Source organism: Motacilla alba, chromosome 3 (genome assembly GCF_015832195.1).
Source record: "Motacilla alba alba isolate MOTALB_02 chromosome 3, Motacilla_alba_V1.0_pri, whole genome shotgun sequence".
NCBI classification, from domain to species: domain Eukaryota; kingdom Metazoa; phylum Chordata; class Aves; order Passeriformes; family Motacillidae; genus Motacilla; species Motacilla alba.
In genome coordinates this window covers 94,021,909-94,046,749 of record NC_052018.1, presented here as the reverse complement: position 1 = coordinate 94,046,749, position 24,841 = coordinate 94,021,909, and the positions used below count along the sequence as shown (strand labels likewise).

The following is a 24,841-nucleotide window of genomic DNA, read 5'->3' as shown; positions in this document are numbered from 1 at the left end:
TGACACTGTGGATTCTGGACCAATTTCGCATCAGGATGAACCTTTCCTGGTTCAGTGTGAAGTGGAAGAAGGTAAATTGTTTGAACTACTTTTTTAAAGCTTCAACAAATTTTGCAGGAGAAAAAGAGTTCTGTAAATACAAAACATGTTTTGGGGTATTTGATAATCTTTCTCTTTTTGTAAGCAATCCATCTGTTTCATAGTTCCTAGCTGGAAAAGTACTGCTTATTAAGAAAACTCAAAAATTGGGTAATTATTTTAGCACATAATCTTCTCTTTATCTTAAAGCCTATCTCAATATATTAACAGAATCTATTGCATTTTCCTACAAACCTGGCTTTCCATATAAGTTCAGTCTAATCAGACTTTCTTCCACACATATTTTTATGGAATACCTTTGTAGGAGAAGTATGTGGATATTTTAACAAATATAATGTTTTATCATGATCTGAAAATTATTAAACAAATCAGAAGAATATCAGTGTTTACTACAGCAAGTTCAGGATGCATTTTTTTTTACCAAAAACATGAATATACTGGCTAACACAAAGTGTGTTGTCCTTGTCATAGGGAATGTTTCATGCTTTTGAAAATAGGCATATTATTATCAACACATGTGCTCAAAACCCACGGTTAAAAATGATCTTGTGTAACAAATCTGTTAAATACCTACTGAATTGTTAATGATAAAATTACTTGCTCCATATAGTTTGCAAATAAAAAAAATTCATCTGACAAGGTAACTTATTGTTATTCTGATTCTTCATTATGCAGTAGGCAATGGTGTTGGTTCCTGCTATGAGATGCAAATTCAGTTGACAGTGCTCCTGCTGTCTGTATAAAGGTTAAAAATACACATATAATATTGTTCCTGGCACTTTTGGAAAGGTCTTCGAGTGATTATTTCAGTAATATACAGATTTTAATAATTCTGCATGGAACTTCATCATTTTACAAATTCACACTGACCTTTATTTTTTAAGTTTATCAAACTATTGCATTCTGTTTGCATTTCCATTGGCATTCTGTGGTCCTTTGGCCAAATAATATTACAAAATTATTATATTAACTAAAGGAAAGGGCATCCAATAAAAACCAGTAATCAGTATAGTTGCCTAGAGTATCCAGAAAAAGTATTAAGTTATTGTGATTTTAAACAGTTCAGACACCAAATCATAAAATTCCTGCAACAGAAGCAATAGGCAACCTTAGCATACGAGGAGATAACCTAAATGTATTTAATCTTCCTGACTATACATCATTCTCCCTGCTCAAATACAGAATATGGAAGGTAAAATAAAATTAGTGAGACAATAATTTTTGGTATACCACTGCATGCCACTTGATTTAACGTCACGTTGGTGTAGGTGAGAATGGAATATAACTTGCCATGATAATGTTGTTTGACTTAATCGATTAAATTTGGGAAAACAATGAAATATATCTATAGACCAGCCTAGGATGTAAGAATAGTTTAGAGAACTCTGTACTTTGAAGGCAAAGTTTTAACAGAATACACATACTACATAGTTAAGTTAGCTATGTACCATCAGTCAGCTTGCTCATCCTCAACATTTCTCTTATTTTTTAAATGAACCCCTTCAGATTTAGCAAGCAAAACTCTCTTTTCCTCTCTATCATGATGTATAGTCTTGTGTGTATCCTGACAGCATTTCTTGACCAAAATATTTGATCTCAAGTTGCAGTTTGATAGATGCTCGAAGCAGCAGTCAATTATTAGTGGTACAAGATATCTTACTGCCTATGAGATCTACCACAAATAGATGTCCAAAATTCTTACTAATTTTAATTCTGAATGTTTGCATGAATTCATTCAACAAATTAATCATGACACTCTCTTCAAGATCTGGAGGAATATTATTGCTCTGCAGTGGATGTCCCTGCAGTGCAGTGACCAGGAAATATGATTCCTTAATATGAAAAATTCAAAATAAATAAAGCCAATTTGTAGACATATGAAAACACCCTGTATCTCCTATTAGTATTAATTTTACAGAAAGAAATTCATAACAACTTAAAATCCCACTATAATGTGTGCATCGTAGCACATCTATCTATCTCCCCTAGTCACATAGTGTACAGTGCCAATGGTATTAAGTGACACACCAGTTCCACTGTCAAGGTCCACAGTGTGATCAATACACGACATTGGAAATGTGATGAACATGGTGGTGAAGGGCACACAGTGAATGAATACCTTGTGCAGATCAGGAGATCAGGGCACAGCATGTACCAGGCGATAGGGAAGAACAGACGGATGCATCCTTCTTATCCCTCCAATTTCCACTGCTGCACAGTTACTCAAGAGAGTGCAACAGCCTTTCAAGCGACTGATTGCAGAGGCAGCTTAGAACTAAAACCAGAGTATTTTCCTAACCCACTACACTGAATCTTCTAATTAAGGTTTCAATAACAACTCATACAGAATTTTTTCCTCACATATACTAAAAACCTAATTTTTTTCATATTTAATCTCTTAAGATTATTCTATTTCCTCAAAATGTGCAAACTTCTTGGCTTAAATGTTTTTCCCTTGTATATATATATCCTTAAGGCAAATTTATTTTATCCTCATTGGCAGTAGAAAATGCTGTGAAGTTAAAAAAAATTTTGTAAAATGTCCAATCTAAACAATGATTTTTCAGCTTAATTATTTCGATTTAATTAAACTACAAACCCCACCTATTATGGATGTAGCATAAGAGCAACTAATCACCAAAGCTTCTGCTGGCAGAGGAACCAGATCTGGGTATACTGGTTCAACTTTATTTATGCCCAGGTCTATACCGAAAAACCTAACAGAAAAAATATTTCCACTCAAAAGTGAAACTAGTGAAAATAGTTTGTTTGCTATTGACCCCTTCATAAAAAATCAGCCTGATTGATTAGCTTTAATAGTGAAATTAGTATTTGGTGATTAGCTTAAACAGTGAAATTAGTATTTGAGGGTAACAAAGCCGATCTGGCCCAGAATGGATAACAAAGCCCCAACACAATTTTTTCTGACAGCAGTTTAGCAGCAGTGGTCATTTCTAGCACAGTGTCAGTTCTAAGCTGCTAAGAGAGCAGTCATGCTCCTAATTTTTCCTGCAACATATAAAAGAGGATGTCTAACCACAGCCAAATACCACTGGAAGTTTTCTAGTGAATGTCATGTGAAAGTATCTGTTATCTTTTGGCACTGCAATTCCCAGAAGACTATATATGCTACCATCTGCACAGTAATAACTAGAGGAAAGCTCACTGCTATGTTTTGCTACAGTTAAGCTGTTCCCAGTACTGGAATGAACTCATTTAAGCTAACTGTTATCTCTCTGCTGCAGTGCAGTACAATGTAGACATATCTGTACTTCTTTTACTCTAATATATGGTACTTGGCAACATTTACAATATTCAACATTATGTGATTTAGAAAGCAAACATGCCGTTATAGCTTCTAAAGGTCATCAGCTAAGTTAATTTTCCTTCTCAGAGTATTATGAAACAATTTGACTGAGGTCTACTCACTAACTCACATCCCTCACTTACTTTCACATAAAAGTCTGCATACATTGATAAATAAAATGGTACACTTTGTCTATATTAAAAAGGTTTTACAACAGCAAGGCTGAGAGAGCTTTTATGTAATGACCTATTATGTATGGCAGAGCAGCAATGCCAAGACTCACAACTTCATAGTGATTTTTGTGGTACCTCACGGTTTTCTTAATTTCGTATTCACGGAATGGTGTTACCACTTGAGCATCTATGATGTCATTTTTTATTAAAGCATAAAACATTATGAAAGACATAGTAAAGGAATAGTTTTATTATATAGCAATTGTAATTATTTTGGGAGAGGTCTGACACTTTTTTTTAATACAGCAGTACTACTTGTTAGTATGTGATTTCACAGCAATGGCTCATTGCCAAACTGAAATATCAACTAGATCCCAATTTTCCAATTTTCAGAAGTGTTAGGAAATCTTATCTCTTACTGTCTTGAAAATTTCAAAGTAATCAACACCAGAAAAAAAAAACAAACAACCAAAAACCAAAGAAACAAACAAACAAAAAACAACAGGCATTTTTAGTATGCCATGCAAGAAATTACACTAGGAATTGAAGTCTGTTCTCTGAAATTTTGGTTCTACTTAATAAATGAGTCTACACTTAATTATATATTTCAACATCCAATTTTACATGTCTAAAGAGTACATCCAATATATTCTATAGTCTACAATCAAGCACATAAACTTCAGGTCAGAGTACTAAATCTTTTCTGAGGGGCCAAACACAAAGCTGTAGATGGTTGTGAGGCCTCTCCATCAAGTACAAGTAGGCAAATGAGTGCTGCATGTATTTGGGTGCCATGCAAGCTGAAAGACCAAATCGGCTTTTTAGCAAACAGTTCATTAATTGGAAAAGAATAGAATAGCTTACTTGGAGAAGAGAGGGGGAAAATGTTGCTTTCTTGAAACACATTGTTTCTTGATTTGGTTTGAAGGTAGCAGGAATTGTGAAGTTCAAGGTAAAACATTGGGATTTAGCTTCAGAGTCAAGGACAAACCAGTTAATGGACTCCTGCAATTATCCCTACAAGGTGAAGAGTCTGAGGAATTTGAAAGGGGTATAATAATAAGTAAAATTTTCTCAAAGTTTAAGGAAAGTCATGCTCACAATGTGAAGAATTATGGCTTTTAAAGGAGGTATTTCATGAAGGATTACAAAGATGTGAAGAAGCTCTTTCACATGATAGAAAGCATTCATACAAACGAATGCATAAACTGACAGAAGAAAAAAAAATTTTTAATTTCCTAGTCATCAAAACTATGCTGAGTTCTGATGCTTAGTATTTTAAAGGACATTTGAGGGTCTGTCCAAAATGGTAACAATTATTTTAAGCAGAGACAGCATTTTTCAATGATCTCTGCTGTTTATGTCTAGCACACTTTTCAGTCTAGCTGAGCTGAATATAACAAGAAATAATGGTTCAAAGATAAAATGAAACTGTTTCAGTGGGGAACTATGGGACCTACATTGAACACCAAAGGTAATTAACTCCTAGATTGGACTTAAAAGGGTATTTACTAAATTTTGATATCTTTTGATGTTATTAAATCAAAACTAGATTGTTCAGATGAAGCTAAATGGGCTTTTTATAGATACTGCTATAAACTGGATATTGATAGACATCATATTGGTGATAGATCTGAAGTCAGGAAAAATCATCTGATTCCAAATAAGATTGTTTTCATTATTACTAGGGAAAAAAACCCACTTTTTTGTAATTACTCATGACTGTTCTAGACTGTAAAAATAGAAGACAAATAGTCTTTCTGTTTTCTTCTCTGAGTAAACACTTCAGAGACTTAACTCTCCTTAGATAACAGAAAAGTCTATATATATTGATTTAGAGAATCAAAAACAACTAACACAATTTTTTTAATCCCCTTTTTTCTCCATTTTGGACACTTTTTCTTTAAAACAAAACAAAAATGTGCTCACAGGATACTGTATACTGCTTTTCATCTCATGCATTTCTATGATATCTCATGGGACATTATAGGATACAGCAATATAAAGCAAAGGACTGTAATTTTCCACTGTAAAAAAATCTGAAATGCCAAAGAAAAATCAATAAGCCTTCACATCCTCAGACAAAAACTAAATCACAAACTTGGAAAAAAGCAGTGCATAGTCACCACACTTCCAATAACAAAAACCACTGAGATGTGGCTCATTTTAAAGGTGTTCACTGCTGTAGTTTCTATCTCTCTGACATAAATGGGAAATTATAAAGGAAGTCTAATCTCAAAAGCCTTTCACTGGGTACAGCAGTGCCAAAGAACACTTTATTTTGTTTGGCCTTCCTTAACATTGTGATATCTCTGAGCATTTTGCTGAATTGTGAGTAAAGCTACTTGTTTGATAAAGAGTTATGAAGTATGGGAACAGTAACTAGCAACTTTCTAGCAGCCCTCAGACACAGGATCTTACATTATAATTAAAACAAAATAGTGATGTTAGATCAAATAGGCTGTTGTGTGCCAACTAAGGAAAAAAACATTCCTGTCTTTTGATATTGATTTTGGTTTTGGTTTTGGTTTTTGGTTTTGGTTTTTGGTTTTTTTTTTGTTTCTTTGGTGATCTCAAAGATAAGCTACATCATAACATGCTCTGGAAAATACACATGTGTAAATTAAGTACTTACTGATGTACTTATATAATGTACCACTGATGTACAGATAAACTCACATATGAGCTGGAATCCTTGGATAGCACAGAACAAACTTAGTTATATAATTGTATATAAAGTGCTCCTACAAATAAATTAAATATCCAATTTTCTTATGTAACATATAAATGAATGCATTTAAATTTTATGGTTCAGTATTAAACTGAAAATAGCACAACAAAAAGAGCCATCACCTTATTTTAATAACAATAGCACTGCTTAAGTGAGTTAAGTAAATGGCCCATAATATTTGTCATACTTCTAATGACCTAAACAGCGGAAGTGACTATGGCACATGAGAAATATTTATATACTTCTTCAGGAGTCTTTAGTCTTCAAGTGGTAGAGCCCTTGCCTGATAAATGTGTATAGCCTGTATATAGATGGCCTGTCATGTCTCTACAATTAGATAAACCAGAACTGCTATAATGTAATCATTTACAACCTGAAAATTATATTTTGAAAATCAGGTTTATTAATATGTAATCTTTAGGTAATCATATTTATCCTCCTAATTTACACAATATTTATGATAGTCTACATGTCCTTGAAACAGGGAACAGGGACACTACACTATGAAAAAGTGATCTAGCTGCTGGAGTTCATAAATTTTGTTCAGCTTTGGATGAGTTCAAAGAATTGCCATGTAAGAATAGCCTTACAGAGGGAATTTATCTGATTATGGCAGTAATAATTACCCAGCTGTTTATTGCAGATAGAGAAATAATTCATGTAGGCAATAGGCCGTGGTGGCAATGACACTCCGCATTTAGTAAATATGCAAACTGTTCATTTCTAATTAACCAAGCTAGAGGATGCCCTTATTAAATGTATAAACTAAAAGTGCCTTCCTGACAAGTGATGAATTGTTACATTGCACAAACTCTTGCCACAGAATTACTGGAGTGAACTTGGGGCTTAACTTCATTAAGAGATCTTGTGGGATAGTTAAATGAGGATGGACAGCATAACAAGACCTACCTGACAGTCAATGATATGTTAAAGCTTAATGAAACTGTACCTCTTCCCCTTTTCTACTTATTTTACAGTGAAGATTCTTCTTCAGAGAAAACAGAAGACTGTGAAGTCTGTCTCTATGAGACAGTTTAAAAGGCTATGATTAGTTAGTCTTTGTCCACAGAAAATGTTTTATGAGCTGTCAGTAATTCTAACAGACCTCTTACAAATAAAAAATCTACAGCACCTTCAAAGCTCACAGGTACAGAACTATTGTTATCCTACAATACTGTGTTGTCACACCTGTTTTATTCATCAAAACTAATCATTTACACCACAGACTATTTGGTCCAATGAGTGTACACAGTGACCTCAAATTTCTTTCTATATATTCAGATTAAAAAACAAAAAAATTCTTTGGATACAAATGAAATAAAGCTTCATATTTAATCTCTTGATCCTAATGGTGTGTTTAGTGCTATATAAAAATACATGAGAAAATTCTGCCTTCATGTCATTGAAGACTTCAGTCTGAAAACATCTACTTACGTTACTGACAGTGTTCATGTTTACTGCAAAACTTCAACTATTTACACAGAACTAGCTAAAAACATGGTAAAAGCTGCTTCCGCTCCTTGCTCAAAAGAGACATGGACAGAATAAAGCTCATGAGGGATGTGAGCTGAATTTCTGTTGAAAATTCAGCTTCCTGCGTAAACATAATGGTTCCTACCTTAACCTCACTGTATTCAGAAAGTGTTTTCCCATGGAGTTAAAGCAGGCTGTTGACTGCTCTATAACTTTAGACACTTCATTTCAATTTCATTATCAACTCCAAAAGCTCATTTTTTATATCTTACCTATCCTAACAGCATCAGGTTTTCGGCTATGGAAGTACTCAGGATCCTCAAAAAGTTGCAGTTTTAAGATTCCTAGAAATCTAGTAGTTATGCCTAAAATCCTCTGGAAAAGGCATGGATGTCTTAAATTATGTGACCTACCAATCCAAATTAATATTTAAATATGAGAAAGTATACTTGGTACTTGTCTCTCTTTCTGAGGCTCACAGAGAAAGCTGACAGGGTAAGTTTACATCCAGAAAATTCATATTACAGGTAAGTAAGTTAAAAAGCATAATGTATTTCCTCTCCATATCTTTGAAGACAAGTAAAAAAAGATGGGTTGAAGATAACGTAGTTAATTAAACATCAAGTGAAAGACAACATTACAAAAATGAGGGTTTTATTGTTGCAAGAATTCTAAGGAGCTGTCTGAAAGGCTTTGGCACTAATAGAAAATAGACTACAGAATCAATTGTTTCTGCAGTTAATGATGAGGAACACTTTATTTGAATTATCAGACAAAATATACGTTCTTCAAAACACTTTGACACTTGAGAAAATGACCAGCACCTGGACTTACCATTATCAAAAAGGAACTGACAGGTGGAGGCTGAGCGAGTTCTCCTCATATGATTGTGACAAAGAACAATTTATTTCAAGCCCACTCCATGGAAAATAGATATACCTTAAAAGTTTTAAGAAGCCAAGTACTTGCCATGTTAGAAAATACACTTCAGAAATGGTACAGTAACCTAGAATAAGATAGATAATCTTACTTTTTTCCATACTGTATTCTCAGGCATATTTACAGAATAGCTAAACATTGGATTAAATCACCAGCAGTAAGTACTCTTTCATTTCACTCTTCATTAGGGTTATAAAAAATCAAGCTGCACAAATGATTCGTGAATACACATATTGCCAAAGAAGTGATTTTTATCGCTTTGTATTATCTATTTCCCTGACATGTCTTGAAGACCTGGAGGTTTTAATGATGAGTATGAAACTAAATCTGCTGATAGAACAGCTAGTCAAACTTGTATCAAAGCCATACTCTGCAGGGCTACTCACTACTAATGCCAACAATGAAAAAAAGAATTTGGTGTTGATCCTGCAAGTGTGTGAAATTCCTGATTTATAAACTCAACAATGTTTACATAAACTATGATTCTTATTAAAGGTAGGCTCAGCCCTTAGTTTGCTACTTTTAAGTCAGTGTTTATTCAGTAGCCAAGAAAGCTGAACTACCTGCCTCAATTACATAAGAACCTCAATGCCAGTACTTTGCCACTGCCTTGTTAGTTTTCTGATACTGCTTTCTTTACCCAGTTCTGTGCCTAGGGAAAAATTTAAGTGGTGCCATTCATCAGTAAATGGACCAATACGTCACAAAATCTTATCTCTACTTGCACACCTGACATGTAGCAAAGTTCCTTTACTATAGTTTAAAGGCCAGTGTGTAGATAACCTTAGGCAAAAAACTGCAAGTTAATCACACAGTTGGGCGACTGACATCATCCATAAATTCTTCAGATATAATGGCACCAGCATGCTAATTTATGTGAACTGATGTCCATTTGCTTATCATGGACTGGAAACTGTTTCACATAAAACAAAATTCTAATGCATCATATGGAGTTATAGCCTATGCTAATTGCTTCTGGCATATTTCCCCTTGTAACCATTTAGCCAGCTCTTGGAGATGGTAAATGCAGCTTTAAGAATGTTTCAAAAGAAAGTATTTTTCCTTAAAATTACGTACACTAACTGCACTGAGAAGTAATGAAATTTACTTTCATGCATATATTTATAAATGAAACCATCCAACTAATCTATATTGAGATACAATACAGTATATATTGGTACTTAAATAAAAATGGGTGCTACAGATGAGCATTTACTACTAAAATCTAAATAACAAAATATAGTAAAATAAATATTTAAGAACAAGGTTCTTTCTTGCTTCATTAAGAACTTCCTATATCTTTTAGGCAAAAAGAACTCAGGACTAATGAAGCCATTTCATCACTACACTGAAGCTAAACTGTACAAATGTTAAAAGTCTGAGTATGTCCATATGTAGACAGAGTTTAGGGTTCAAATTTGTTCTTTTTCATTTCTGAAGGGATTGTTTCGGGCACTTCTCAATGTATCTTAAGGACTCTACTGGGGACACCAGCACCCATCAGACCTGGTAGTTCTGTAGCAGTGGGAAGTAATAGGAATGCTGGAGGAATTTAGCCAGTCTGGGAGACAAAGCCAAGAGTTATCTTCAGTTTGTACAAAGGCAGTGCCTTAAGTCTGTCACGTCTAACAGTGTCGCAACCAGTCTGTTGAGTGGAAACTCACACATAATATGACTATTATTATTTAATTATATTTTAGGTCAATTTCTGTTGAATCAATTTCTGTTAAACTTAATTACATTCCTCTATGGCTTTAAACTGGGACAGCTTCTATTAAGTTTACTTTCTCCTGGGGTTTTCACACTAAAGACAAATGATAAAGGTCTGGCTACTAAATGAGGGCAGCTATTAAATAAGGACAGTTTGTATTAAAGCTGAATGGTAAAGATGTGGCTACTGGTTGAGAAAACTACTTAGTACAACAAGTGTCCTTTATTTTTAAAAAAAATAGCATAAAGAAGGAATGAGAAGAAACCAAACTTTGGTCAATAACTCTTTTAAGATATTCTTACAAGAAACTTAACAGAATGTCCAAAGTTTCATGAGAACTTCCTCTGAAGTTTCTCCTAGAAATGAGTGAGGGATGATTTGATATAGGCTCCTCCTTAATGAAAGAGGAGAAAATTAGGTACAAATCCTGGCTCTGGAGTCCATAAGATGGAAGGACTTGCAATGTGATTTTAGATAGGTGTTGACAAATAAAAATTCTGCCAGTGTTACTCTAGGATAGATAAAACTGAGAACTGTACAGTGTAGTTCAACTCAGAATTACATCATAATTATAGAAAGAACAAATTGTAAACAATATTTTGAAATTAAAAATATATTCAGCTTTCTTTGTGTGGGAGGCAGGGGCCAGTTTCACATAGTCATCTGCATTATGTCATGTTCCAAGTTGTGCTGCTTTATGGAGTTCTAGAGATGTGAAACACTCAAAGGCAGTCTAATCTAAGGGCACAAGTGTATCAGTCTCTCTGTCCACCAACAAGTAAATTTCCATAACATTGATGTTTTAATAAAACCCATCATTTCATAAATGCATTCTTTCTATTTCTGACAATTCCTTGTGTTTTTACAGTGCACAGTTGCAATAATTTTATATCCAAAAATGTTTATGAACAGTGAGGTTATACTTGTCCAGAGCCAATGATGGCTAATGAAAATATGAGGAGAATCTTTTTTCCACCTGACTCAATATTCAACATAAGAAACACAGTGGGCCACCTTGGGGCCAACGTAGTTGGCAGCAACCTAGCCCAATGACAGGAAAAATCTGTTTGGCTGAGGGCCTACACCTAATCCTCACTAAACATCTGTTAGATTTCATAAGAAGAATGTTGAAGGTTATATACATATTAGTTTTCAAATGTACCCCAGTAAAGGGATTACTGCAGTGATTTTTGATTGCACTTGGCTACTCATGCATTTAAAGAATCGAAACAATAATAAGATCCATTTGTCCAAATTAGCTCAACAATTAATTTTTAACTTTTTTAAACTGAAAAGATGGATTTTTTTTTTCACCTGAAAGACATGCATTTCTGTGAACTCTGGAATATAGGACTCAAATCAGCAAAATGTCAATATATCAGTTGCCAGATAAGAGCTCACACAGACCAACTTTGACACATTTTGATGTACCTGAAGTCATACTGTTCATCTTACCTGTTAAAGAGCACAAAAGTATTTCTTGGTTAAAATATCTATGCAGTGCATAGGCTTTATGGCTTTCAATGGTTTTTAACCTAAACTAAATACTAGGGAATTTGATCAACATGACAAAGTACTGAAAACCAAATATTTTTATAGTCTTCCAAAGTAAGGTATAACCAGAAGAGATCTATACTGGGTATGGGGAAATAAAATACAAAGCTCCAACCAACCCATGTTCACAGCAATGCAGGAATACCACTTGCTATCTTGTTTTGTTGGCACACATCAAAGGTCCATCTAAGCAACAAGTTATGAGCCATGGTCTAGGTTTAGGCAGGGAATGGAGAAGAGTGATAGAACAATTATGAACAGAGAAGCAGGTTCTGGTTTTGCAGTTCATCCAGTGATATGGATTTTAAACCAGAGAATTTATGGCTTTACTTGTTTCCCAAGATTTAGTCTAGTCTTCCTAGGATTCTACCTTTTCAAGAAGAGAGAATATTTCAAGGATTTCAGATCAAGATACCACTGAAGCTATAACAGAATGCTTAAGTCTGGCTTTGCTGAGTTGTGACATAACTTTCTGCACAGAGTACACATAAATAAATAATATTGAGATCAGAGGTAGGTGATTATCAGTATGGTTCATTATAGGTAACAATGTAATGCACAAGAAATAATGTTATGAAAAAGAGGATGTAGCACCAGCTGTACTGTGGAAGAATAATATTATTATGAACCAGCATAAAAGAAGCTAGATAATCCTGGAGTTTTTCATTAATAACTTGCATATGCTGCTTTATGTAACAGTCTTTGCCATGTGATTTAGACAAGATTTCTAGAAATATTGGTTACTTGACTTCATTATATTTCTGTGCTTGAGAAAGCAAAGATTTGTCTCAAACATTCTGAAAGGCAAACACTGCATGGATTTTGTCCAAGAGCTTTCATTTACACTGAGAGAGTAATGATCATGGTCATCCAGCATTTCATGTTTGTTTCCACTATTATCTGAGTAATGGTCGTGGATCAGGATATAAAATCCACTAGAGGGAAATAATTTCCTCTATTTTAGAGAAGTTTTAGCTTAAATACAGGGAAAGACAACAGATGGTATAGGAGAAATAGAGTAAGAACATAGAGCAAGAAAAGTTCTAGACAGAAATCTGACAGGCTATTTGTTCTTTTCTGTAACTATGAAAAGGATCTGCTTTACTGTATCCACACCAGTATCTTTCCCAATTAATATTCATAGTATGGCTCATGCATGAAACTTAAATCCAAATTTGCCCTTGCATTCATTGTCAACAATCCATACTAAAAACAAATTATAAAAAGAAAATTTGGGTTAGCTTGTGTATACTGGGGAAAAAGAATCTAGTTCAACAAACCCTATTTAAGGCATAATAACCTACAAGTTCTGAGCATAGGTGAAGAGCCAAATTCATTTTTCTTAAACTAGTACAAACCCAGAGCACACCTAATGAATTTAAAAAAAAAATTCTGAATTCATAACAGTGTAAATGAGAACAGAATGTGGTGCAACATGAATAGGCATAGGATAAAGAGAATGATAACTGATAGATATGTACATATTTAATAATGGAGGGGAACCTACACTCAAAGAAATAGTTTAATTAGTGCCACAAACTTTCTACAAATAAAAGAAGAGCAAATGAATGCTTTACCACATGGAGCTTTTATCTTTACCTGACAAGCTCGTTATTCACACAAACAGCTTCCAGGTAGTTCTTCCGTGCATAAAAATTATGGATATACTTCCGAACGTAATAGCCTCGCCACATTTTCTGGATCTGGAGGAAATAAATGCTTGCTTAGTATATTTCAAATCAAAAGTTTGCATGCATATCAGATATATGTACTAGATCCCAAGTACTTCCTTCCTTAAAAGTGATAGCAAGTAGAAGCATTGATAAGTTTCAGTGAAAAAATTAGTGTAGGTTGTAAAATATTGTAGCACTGAGTCACCCCTTCACCAAGATCTACTGGGACACTTTCACATTTGTGTTCTGCAAAGGTCTTAACTGAATAAAAGCCTTCCCAGGAACTCAATGAATCAGACTTTCTGGAAAGTTCATTTATAAATTGCAGTTCTTTCATCTCCAATGTAAAATGATTCATATCTATTTGTTCCACATTAGTTTCATTTTTCTCAAGAAATACTATTCTGTTGCATAACAGAAAAAGCTTGACCTGGAGAAGAAAAGCTCTTTATCTGTAGCTAGTTATAAAGTTGTATTATGAATAGAAATTAGGTAGTGTCCTCCAACAAAAAGGGTTAATATCTTGATGCATTTTGAAAAGCATCATTTGAAAAAAAAATTACAAAGAAAAAAATAAAAGAGGAGAAAAAAAACCCCCTTAGTCTACCCAACTTTCCCCAAGAACTGATTTCAACAAATTTGTTTAAACCTTCTGATACTTGAAAATTCTAATCATGATGTTTCTGAAATCATTACCTGTTTACCATCTATCTGCTTTTTGGCATGGCAAAGTGAGCATTAAGAATGGACAATTAAGCATTGGAACAGGTTGCCCAGGGAGGTGGTGGAGCTACCATCCCTGAAAGAGTTTGAGAAACAAATGAACATGGCACTTAGTGCCACAGTCTAGTTGACAAGGTGGTGATCAAAGGTTGGACTCAATGACTTTAGAGGCTTTTCATAACCTAAATGGTTCTGTTATTCTGTAATAAGTTAAAAAAGCTAGCAGGACTGCCATTTGGTGAGTTTCATTTTTCATTTATCCCTATGCCACGGCATGTAGAGCTGAAAGATGAAACTTGCTCTATCCAGTCAGGCTGAGGGCTGCTCTTGCTCCTGTTTTTCTTTGCCATAAGAGGTCAGTGTACTCTGGATGTCTACATCTGAAAAACAAAGTAACCATCTTTTCCTCTCTTCTCAGGGTCTACCTCCTCCATATTTAAATCCTTCCATCCTTGAACTTATTATTAATTTTCCTGCAAAATATTCTTTACTTCCTTCATTGCATTTTGTCTCCTTTTTTCTCAATATTTTTCTACTTTAATAACCCAATTTCTATCTTCTAGTCTGCAGTAGCTTCATTTGCTACAACATCCATCTCTTCAACCTTTATAGTTTAGATGTCTTAAAATACATAACAGCTGAAAGGCAGAATCTACATTTAAAAAGCAAGAAGTTGGAGGTTTTACTATTCAGGAGCAAGTATCCTCAGTATACCCTTATCTAAATGCACAGAAAAGTAAATTTTTGTGACATTTTAAGAGCTCTCCTTTTGCTGTGGGCCTTTAGCTACCAGACTTTTCAAGAACTTATACACTTCAGTGTATCTATAAGGAACATTTTTTTTCTCTTTACATCAACCTTTCTCCTTCCAGAATCAAGGGATGACTTTTCAAGTGGAGTGAAACCCATGTTTGTGCCATTCGGCTTTTTTTCTTAGCCTACCTCTTTCTAAGTAAGCACCTTTTTTTTAGAAAAAAAAAAGGTGGGGGGGGGGGAAGAAAAAGAATGTCATGGCTTTTGTGTTTTGTGTTTGGTTCAGGGAGAAGGCAAATTATAAAAAGTTGCCAATTGCCCATATTATCAGTAACCATTGCACTCAGTAATTTCAGAATCTTTATTATTAAATCTTGGGAGTGCTCTTCAGTAACAGGCAAAACTCTCTCAACTCCTACCAGTTCCAATTCTGTACCACTGTGACAACTGACAAAAGCATGCAATTTCTCCACCTCCAGACATTTACTGGAACCATCTAAAATGACACCAACTAACGCAGGGCTGAAAATGTCATACTTTGGCACCATTTTGCATTCTCAAACCCCCAAACACTATTCTTCAAAGTAAAAACCAACATTTGGCCTCAACTGATGGCACCTTGGGGTACAGTTATCCTTTTATGTGAGATTTAACAAGAGAATAAGAATCACAGAAAAGCTTTCAGTAATTCTTTGAGGTATGTGTTAGTTATTAAGAATAAGATATTAACTTCCACTGTTAATATGTTCCTCTATTTCCCCTTTGTGCATCAGAATGAATTTTCCTCCCTTCCCAAATAAGACTTGAAACAAATTTCAAAAGTTGTACTTCTTTTTTACCTACATGTTGTTATTTGTTGGTGTTTTGCTTTGTTTGGTTTTGGGTTTGTTTTTGGGTTTTTTGTTTTGTTTTGGTTTGGTTTTGTTGTTGTTGTTATTGTTTTGTTTCATTTTGTTTCTGGGGTTTTCTGGGTTTTTTGAATTTTTTGGGGTTTTTTGGTTGGTTGGTTGGTTGGTTGGTTTTGGGGTTTTATGGTTTTTGGGTTTTTGGGGGGTTTTTAAGTGAAAGGAGTTTGGAACTCTACATATTGTTATAATATGAACAAATAAGAGTTCTCGGAACAAAAAAGGTTCTAGACATGCTGCTTTGCACTAGGTGATAGTAAATTTTATATTCTTTGCAACACTACTTTCTCATACACAAGCTTATTGGGTTAAAAAGGAATAGAGAAAGAGCAGAGAATGAGTATGCCTTCAGAGATCTGGGATTAAGCAAAATCCTTTGCATGTGAATAAGGATCTTAGCTTTATTTTTCTGTCTGGCTTCAAAATTTCTCAACAAGAGCAACTTGGCTCCCATATAGCCATGTGCTCATTAATGCAGGATTATGGTCCCTTTGAAACTTTCTGACAGTCTTCACCTCACAGTTATAAATGCAGAACTGGATATTTCTGGGTTAAAGGATCAAAACTCAAACTGAAAGACAAAAGGCTCAAATAGTATAAAAGCTATAATTACCTCCAATGGGCTCAGTGTACCAATGAAATGCTGCACTCTACCTTTATTTACACCACATTCTATTTAGAATGAACTCACTGATTTCAATTGAATGAAACCTAAGTAAGAAAAACTGCTTTGTGTCTCAAATTATTTTATGTCTGATTTCTGTTTCCCTAATACTGTATGTCAGTGACCCCAAAACTGAAGATTAATCTTTTTAGGAAAGACCATTTCTAAAAAGCTTCTGATGATTCTCATATTTCCAATGTGAAAGTTCTAAATGTTTGCTTTTATAAAGAAGCATAATGTTATGACTGTATTTCTTTTTAATTCCAAGGTGAACATTTAAAAAATTCTTGAAAAAGAAGAGACAAGTGTGTGTATGCCCTTCAAAGTAATTAGCAAGTTTCAACAGTGATTGGTACAAAACAATTATTGTCATTGATCAGCACTGAACAGATAATTTTAAACAAAGTCATTGTGTGCTCAGCAGATTACAGCTTGTTAACGGGCAAGTTCTAAATGACCTCTTAAGCTAGTCAAATCAATGATGCATATTCCTCATTAAGTAACATCAAAATGTAAGTGGTCTTATAAATAATGTTTATTTTAAGCACTAAAACAAATGGCAAAACCTTGATATATCAAAAGCCATCTGCTCATGGTATTTCTTTTTGCCATAGGATTACTTTTGTTACTGAAAATTTACAGGAATCTTAAGTCTTTTAAGAGAGAGAATCATATTTTGCCTTGAAACTGAAACTGATTTAAACAAGATCTCTGGATTCATTTTAAAAGGTTAAACTGATAGCTCTGATTATAATAAAATGCAATCCAGAAGGACAAGATATGTAGACTGGCTTCAAAACTATGAGCATGCGTATGCCCTCAATACTTCAAATGCCAAAATTGAAACTGCCTTTCTAAAGAGTGACTAGAAACTGAAATAAATAGTTAATATTACCATGAGACAAAACAAAGTGGTTAAATAGAAAAACGTACACAGTTACTGTTATATTTTTAAAACACTGAGTTATATTAATCATGAATCAAGCTCATGATGAGTGAATATAAGGAACTGCTGGCTTAGGAAACCTGACGTTTGAGCACACATGATCTGTGCAGAAACTCAACAGGCCTGATTTGCTATTGGATCTTGGTTAGATCTTCAAGAAACACAGGACAGAAAAAACCACAAAAGCATTCAGTGTTTCATACTGGTAGCATTTAAAGTCTCCTCTGCAGATATGGCTACACAAGATTTAGATGGAGGAGAATCAGATTCTGACATTTGCAACTAAATAAAGATCTGTTCTATTGTTTTCTACTGATTTAAATTTCCATTAAAGAAAAGGACATGACTGAAAAAATGGTACTTTGAAGATTTATATCACCTAATGATTCAACATTATATTTCCATTACAAATGAATGGGAACACATTCCATTTCTTTTAAAAATGAAAGACCAAATGCAAAGCTCCATTTGACTAGAATACATAATTACCTCTGAAATTTGGTCTTCAAATATCATCTGGAAGTACAGAGGCAACTTTTAAGAGGTTGCTTACATCTTATATTTTCTCACAGATCTCAGCTGCATGAGTAAATAGCATTTATCCACTGCAGAATACTTTCAAACTAGCTAAGTAAGGAATGAACTATAACAACAACAAAAAGGTACATTTGTGAGGTATTAAACTGCTGTTAAACACCTTCAGTTCTTTAACATGCACCAAATATAAGATTCTACTTTGTGCCTTTGAGAGAACTAGAACTAAGCAAAACACCTGATGAGTACAGGTCTCTTGAGTTTGAGTCATTCTGGACTCAGAGAGGCCACAAAATTAAAATCCATTCTGAGAATCTTCTTATTCTTCACAAGTTTCCCTGCATTAATCCCTGGGTTAATCTCCATTCTCACCATATTCCTACATTTGGTAGAATTCAAAAGGTAAGGTGCCTAGCTTAAAAAGATACAGGCTTCTAAAGTAAAGCAGTTTTATATCACAAAATGAAAGAAATAAGCAACATAAAAAGACTTAATCACAAAAGTTATTTTATGTTTTCCCCATATTTGTTTTATATATTTGTTCAAGTACAGTTTTCAAAGTTCAGGGAAGAAAGCTAGTTTCTAGTTAAATATGTTTTCCAGTTTCACCCGCAACAAACTTCATTTGCTGTAGATTCATTGAAGTTCAAGGTCTGTTTATACACTTCTTCATGTAGCAAAATTCACTCTTAATATCATCAATGAGATCAGTTCAGTTCCACCTCTGTGTTTAAGCAATGAAATTGCCCTGTGCTCTCTAACTCTTGAGATACAATACAGCAAATGTCATACACTAACAAGAGAAAAGGCGCAGCTACATCAACAAGTTTAAAAGCCCTGTAGTTTGTCAGAATTGCAAATATATGTCTACTTTTGCAGAACAAATGTTCTTACATTTGTAAGAACACTGGCAGATAGATTGTTTGGGGGTTTTAGCAGTATCATACATGATAAGGTCCAATGGACATTTAAATGGGGCAAGACACATTCAGGTACCTCAAATTCAGCTACAGTTTTCAAATACAACCCTAACTACTCAGTGAAACTTTAATTTTTACTATGTACTATTTCCTGCTGTTGCCATCAGCATATCAATCAAGTGTATATTATTCTGCTTTGCTCATTTTATTAAAAGCAAATTCGGAGCACAATTGACTTTTCATTTGTTTAACAAGTGAAGAAATATTTACCCTGACAGCCATTTCATTGTAGAATTTCTTCTTCTTAATAAAATATGCTCTCTGTGAATCAAAAAAAAAAAAAAAAAAAGAAAAAAAGATGGCACATATTTCAGCTACACAAAGACAGTCCTGCTATTTTTACATATAAAAGATAAGAATCTTTATACATAATACATAATAAGAGTTCTAGGCTAAGAGAGAATAAAATCAAACTTTGTATTGAAGAGATAGGCTTCCTAATACATAATGCAGGCTTAACCAGAAAAATCTATGGTAGTCAAACTAGGAGCTAATGGAGATATATGATCATAAAATGCTCTCCGCTGAGTTTGATAATCAATGGTGCTCTACTGAGAGTAGAATAACAAAGCAGAAATATTCACAAGTGCTGGTGACATGTAGTATTGTATGATTTATTCACTGGGGTTCTTTTAGCCAAAACTCACAGAAACATAAAAGGAATTCATATTTCAAGATGTCTGGTTTAATGAAAAATTCAGAGAAATGCTGTCTTCAGTCGAAATCGTTCAAGGATACGGATGCAGTGATGGAGCAAAATTGTGCCTTCCAACCATCTGTACTAAATGTTATGTACTTAGCTGCCTCCCGAGTAATTGTTGGGAATTTTGTTTCATTTAATATACATTTTAACATCATAAAATCATAAATACAATGATGCCATGTTATAGTGAATCCCCTGATATAGAAAACATTTCCTGAAGTCCTGGTTTCCTTCCAATAAAGTAGAATTCCTCTCATAGTGAACAAATCCCCTATTATACCAAGCAATCACTTGGTAGCATAGGTTATTTTAATGGATACATCACTTTAAACTAAGCTTTCACATCTGTTCCGCCCTCTAATTACAAATGCAAAATGAACATAATTCACAATTGTATCATAAAAAGTAAAATATAAGTACTTGGAATGCAAGAGTATGTCCTTTATTTAGCACAACATGCAGCTTTTATGTGTTTCTCATGTTTTAGACACAAATCAAAGGCAAAAGTGCTTTCCCCTGATATAGTGATTTTCTCCCCCATGGCAAACAGGAATTCACTATAAAAGGGTTTCACTGTAATTAGTGTTATTTGAATTGCCTAGTCTGATCCAAAGCAAATTGTCTGTGGAGAGCAGCAGGACTGGATTATTTATCAACAGTCTGGGCAATTAAGAAACAGTTGGCTGCAATATGTTATTTACAAATGAACACAATGATGCTACTTCATTTTAAATTCTCTTTCTTCATTACATTAAGCAAGGCATAATTCCTGCAGTTTAATTAAGGTGCATTTAAAATGCTCACTTTAATATCATACCAATCTACTAATAATGGAAACAGTACAAAAGATATTTCTTATATGAAAGAAAATTGCAGAATTGTTAAAGTTCAAAGTAGTTTCACGTGTACGTGCGGATGTGCACACATATACATAGATATATACATATATATATATTCAAGGGAAAAGCTACCCCAAATGTAAAAATTAGAATAAATAATGGACTGTCTCTCCCCCCTTTATTTTCCATCAGTATTTACTGAGTGATACTAACAGTAGATAGCTAATAATGGATTGAAATAATGGTTGCCTGACTTAAGTATATCCCTAAACTGCTTGATTAAATTGATACAATTTTGGGGTGCAGCTCATCTTTTCTTTCTTTGGAAGGGAACGTAAGAGTTACCACACCACCAAATCAATAAAATACGTTTTAATGGAAACTTAAAATGTTCCTAAGCTTAAAAATATTCGTCAGATTTCTGTCCATCAGTGATTAAACTAAAAAATTTTACACCTTTTTGTTTATTCTTCTCATATTTGAAAGCTGTGAGCACTTAAGTCTGAATGCATCCCATCTCATTGAGGAACATAAATTGGACACCTTACATCATTAATGCTTTTTATATCTTACATACTGAGAGACAATGTGGGACCACTTTGACTCTGAGCTTGGCCAAGTATTGAAGAACTCTGTCTACTATTTACAAAAACAGTCAATGGCTGTAGCCACATATCTCCTCATAGAGAAAAGCAAGGCAATCTTCCCAAGAGGATTTCTGGGATTCACATTCTCTGAACCTCAGAGAATGATCAAAACAATTCTTATCTCATTTGCTGTGTCTGTGTTGTGCCAAAGTAGAATGCAATATGGAGATTGTTTGCCCAAAGTGATGGTGGTTTGTTTCCTTGCCCTATTGAGGCCAAGCGTGTGTGTGTATCGGGACTGTCGGCTGACAGTCACGAGACTCGGTGCAGTTGGAGTGCAGAGTTGAGTGCTTGGCAGATTCAGTTTAGATGTAAGGTAACATAGTGAAATATAATATAGAATAATATAGTATAATAAAGTAATTAATTAGCCTGCTGATAAGATGTAGTCCTCTTCATCATTTCTCCCTGCCACTGGGGGCGTCCTGTTTGGCAGCTGAGGTCTGATCTTGCACACCCCACTAAGGTGTGAGGAATCCAGGCCTTACTCTACCACCACTTAAGAGGTTCATGCAAAACAAGAAGGAAGTTACACATTCCTGCTTTTACTCAACTCTTGCTCTAAATCATAAGTCTCTCCAATGCAGAACTGCTCATGCAACTGTCTTAAAACTTTATTCTTGCACCAAATTTAAAGGCTGTGTCACCATCTAGGTTCTTTTGCAAATGTATTTGCCCTCTGTTTTCTAATCCTGATTCGAAAATTCTGCTCTTACAAATGATGGAGAAGGTGTTCATTACTATTCACAAAAAAATTGTGTCATAATTTAGTGTCATAATTTACTGCTTCAACCCAAGTCTACATTTATGTGCTCTCCTAATAAACAAAAGATTCTTTCCAGAACTGGGGCCTGCTTGTCCAGAAGACTCTTTTCTTATGTTTCAGTGGAATTTCATGCAGTTCAGCCCATGCCCATTGGATTGCCCCTCATTTTTCAGTAAGTGCCAATTCAAAAGTGGCACTGCCAGGCTGACTCTCTGGAAAGAATTACTTTCCCATCTCATCCATGTACAACCTCTACTTCTTAGCCAGGATGTCTTTGTCATGAATTCTGACATTAATATACAGGCCGTCCTGCCAGCTTACCTTAAATGTAGGTTTTCAAAATATATTTGAAGCCTTGTATATACAAACTTTTTTATAGTTTATAATTTTGTATTTAAAAACATTCTTTGGGGTCATCTACAAATGTGCTCTGCCCGGTATCTTCTTTTGCTTTAAAGAGTTAATATAAAATGACAAATTCAAAGAATTTGAAGAATCAGGAATCTGACTTTGAGAGTGAGATCGAGGTTAAGAGAAGGAAGCAACACATGGTCTGAATGGCGAATGTGGTCATGGTTTATTTTCAGGGATTTTGTAGAGCAAATAGGTATTTGCCTAGTTCCTATCGGACTGGAACTATTTAAAACTGGTTGTTGACTTGAATCTAAATCACTTAGAGTGGTGCCAAACTATATAACATAAAATATTCACTTTTCTCAACTGCATCTCCTTCCAAAGTAAATTGAAAATATGGCCATCATGCATACCAGCTTCATATAATAATGAAATGTTACAATTTCCCTTGCTTTAGCAAATGATTCATTGGCTTTGAGAAAATAGTAAAAAAAAAAAAAAACAAAAAAACAATGCATAGTTTGTTTCATGTTCTGGTGTTTGCCTGGTTCTAAAATTCATACCTTCCTGCAGGTCATGCAAACTTTCAGAATTCAACACAATCAATGTAACCAAGTTATTAAGAAAACTGTAGGAGAGCAGTTCTTAATTTTAGCTTGAGATTAATTAGGAAACAAAGCTTTATATCAAATCACTAATATTTAAAATAGAAAGGCATTTAAATTTAATAATATAAATGCCATCAATAGTTGTAAGTATTTTTAGGGTTTTTTTACCAAATATATCTCTTAACATTCAAAGGAAAAGGCACTAGAGGAGAAGCAAATTAAATACTAGTAGTGATGCACATATGGACAGCCAATCTGATGAGCCTCAGCCTTTGTTATTTTCTGCATCAGTACCATTCACATTTTACAATTTTTAATATAATCATTAAAATGATTTATTATCAAGCAATCATGGGTATTTTGTGCATATGCTTTGCCTTGTTTGCTGGCAGCAGATACCAATCCAATCATTATCAGCAGACAAATTTTAAAGTGACCAGTGTATTTAAGGAACTATCATGCCAAATGCATCATTGTCTTTCATAGTCAGGAGTCATTACTACAGTTACTAGCAATGTTCATTGCAAACATTGCCTGATCCTTTAACTTGAAAGTTATGTTAAGCTGCTCAGATTTTGCTTTTTACATATTCCAAGTTCAGCCGTCAATTGAGTAAAGGTAGTAATATAACAAATATAAGGTATTAACTCATACTATATATTTAAGCCCACCCCAAAACACACCGAATACAGCAGTCTAAAGGGAGTAGAATGTGCTTTTTTACCTTATACTTGTGTGGCACTCAGGTTGGCTACCAATCAAGCTGTTCTATTTAGTCTTCTCCAATCAAAGTGATGGCAAAAACAAACTAGCGTTTGAGGGGAAAAGATAATTTCCTGTGCTGATTGCTGTGAAATTTGTAAGCTTTCTAATGAGATTCTCTTCCTCTAGAGCATTGGCTAGCACTGGATAAGTACTGGAATCCAGAAACTGGATGAATTCATAATCTGATTTAGAGTGTGTGTATTAAGTTGCAGAATTTTTTGTCCTATGTTGTTCCATGGACTTCAGATTTGGCAATAATTTCAGTTATGTCTGTTTGAAAAACGAAATATTCATAACGCTTTATTGATTAAAGACTTATTTATTTTACTTTTCAGAATTATAGTCAAAAACAGAAAGCTGAGGAGAGCCTTATGATGTTAGCTCTCTCACATCTGTAATTACAGGCAATCTGTTTGATCACATTGATTTCTTCCTTCCCTTGTCCCAGTGAATGCATGGATCCTTTCTTTTCATTAACAAATTTTAATATAGATTATAATGTCTCTCTTCTACAGAAGTTTTCCTAGATTAAACAAACCTTCCTTATACTCAGGAATAATATTCAGCTGAAGTCAATGCAACCATGCAGCTATCTGCTCCGTATTCAAGAATTACTTTTAGAAGATGAGTGAAAACTACAGACTGAAAGGATGGCTCATCATTTATTAGTTAAGCCAGTTAGTAAGTTGGAAGAGAGAAAATATTTACATAGATTATTGATAAACATGAGGAAAAAATAAATGATCTTTCAGCTACACGAGTTCTGATCCTTGAAAACATAGTTTAGTAGGGAGCATGAACTTTGTTTGGTAATATATGGTTTATTTTAGCTCTTTTTTTACTTCTTTAATAATCTGTTTTGACTTAAAAGCAACAATTTAACAAAATTAATCAAGAATAAATGACTAACAAGTTTAACACTATTGTAAAACATAAATATAAATTGATAAATTAGTGGAGTAAATCACATATTTTATGTAAAATTATTTTCTTG

At 34.2% G+C, this 24,841-nt stretch overlaps 1 protein-coding gene across 3 annotated transcripts in view; it reads right to left on the bottom strand.

Moving 5' to 3' along the window:
• Positions 1–24,841, bottom strand: part of SPATA17 (spermatogenesis associated 17) — an 89,277-nt gene that overhangs the window by 57,349 nt on the left and 7,087 nt on the right. For 2 of the 3 annotated variants that reach the window (XM_038130427.1, XM_038130429.1), the window contains exons 4-5: positions 19,376–19,426; positions 13,587–13,690 (exon numbers count right to left, since the gene is read on the bottom strand). In XM_038130427.1, coding sequence (XP_037986355.1) covers positions 13,587–13,690; positions 19,376–19,426 — 155 coding nt within the window. The remainder of the gene's footprint in view (positions 1–13,586; positions 13,691–19,375; positions 19,427–24,841) is intronic. The other variant, XM_038130428.1, reaches the window with a different exon arrangement.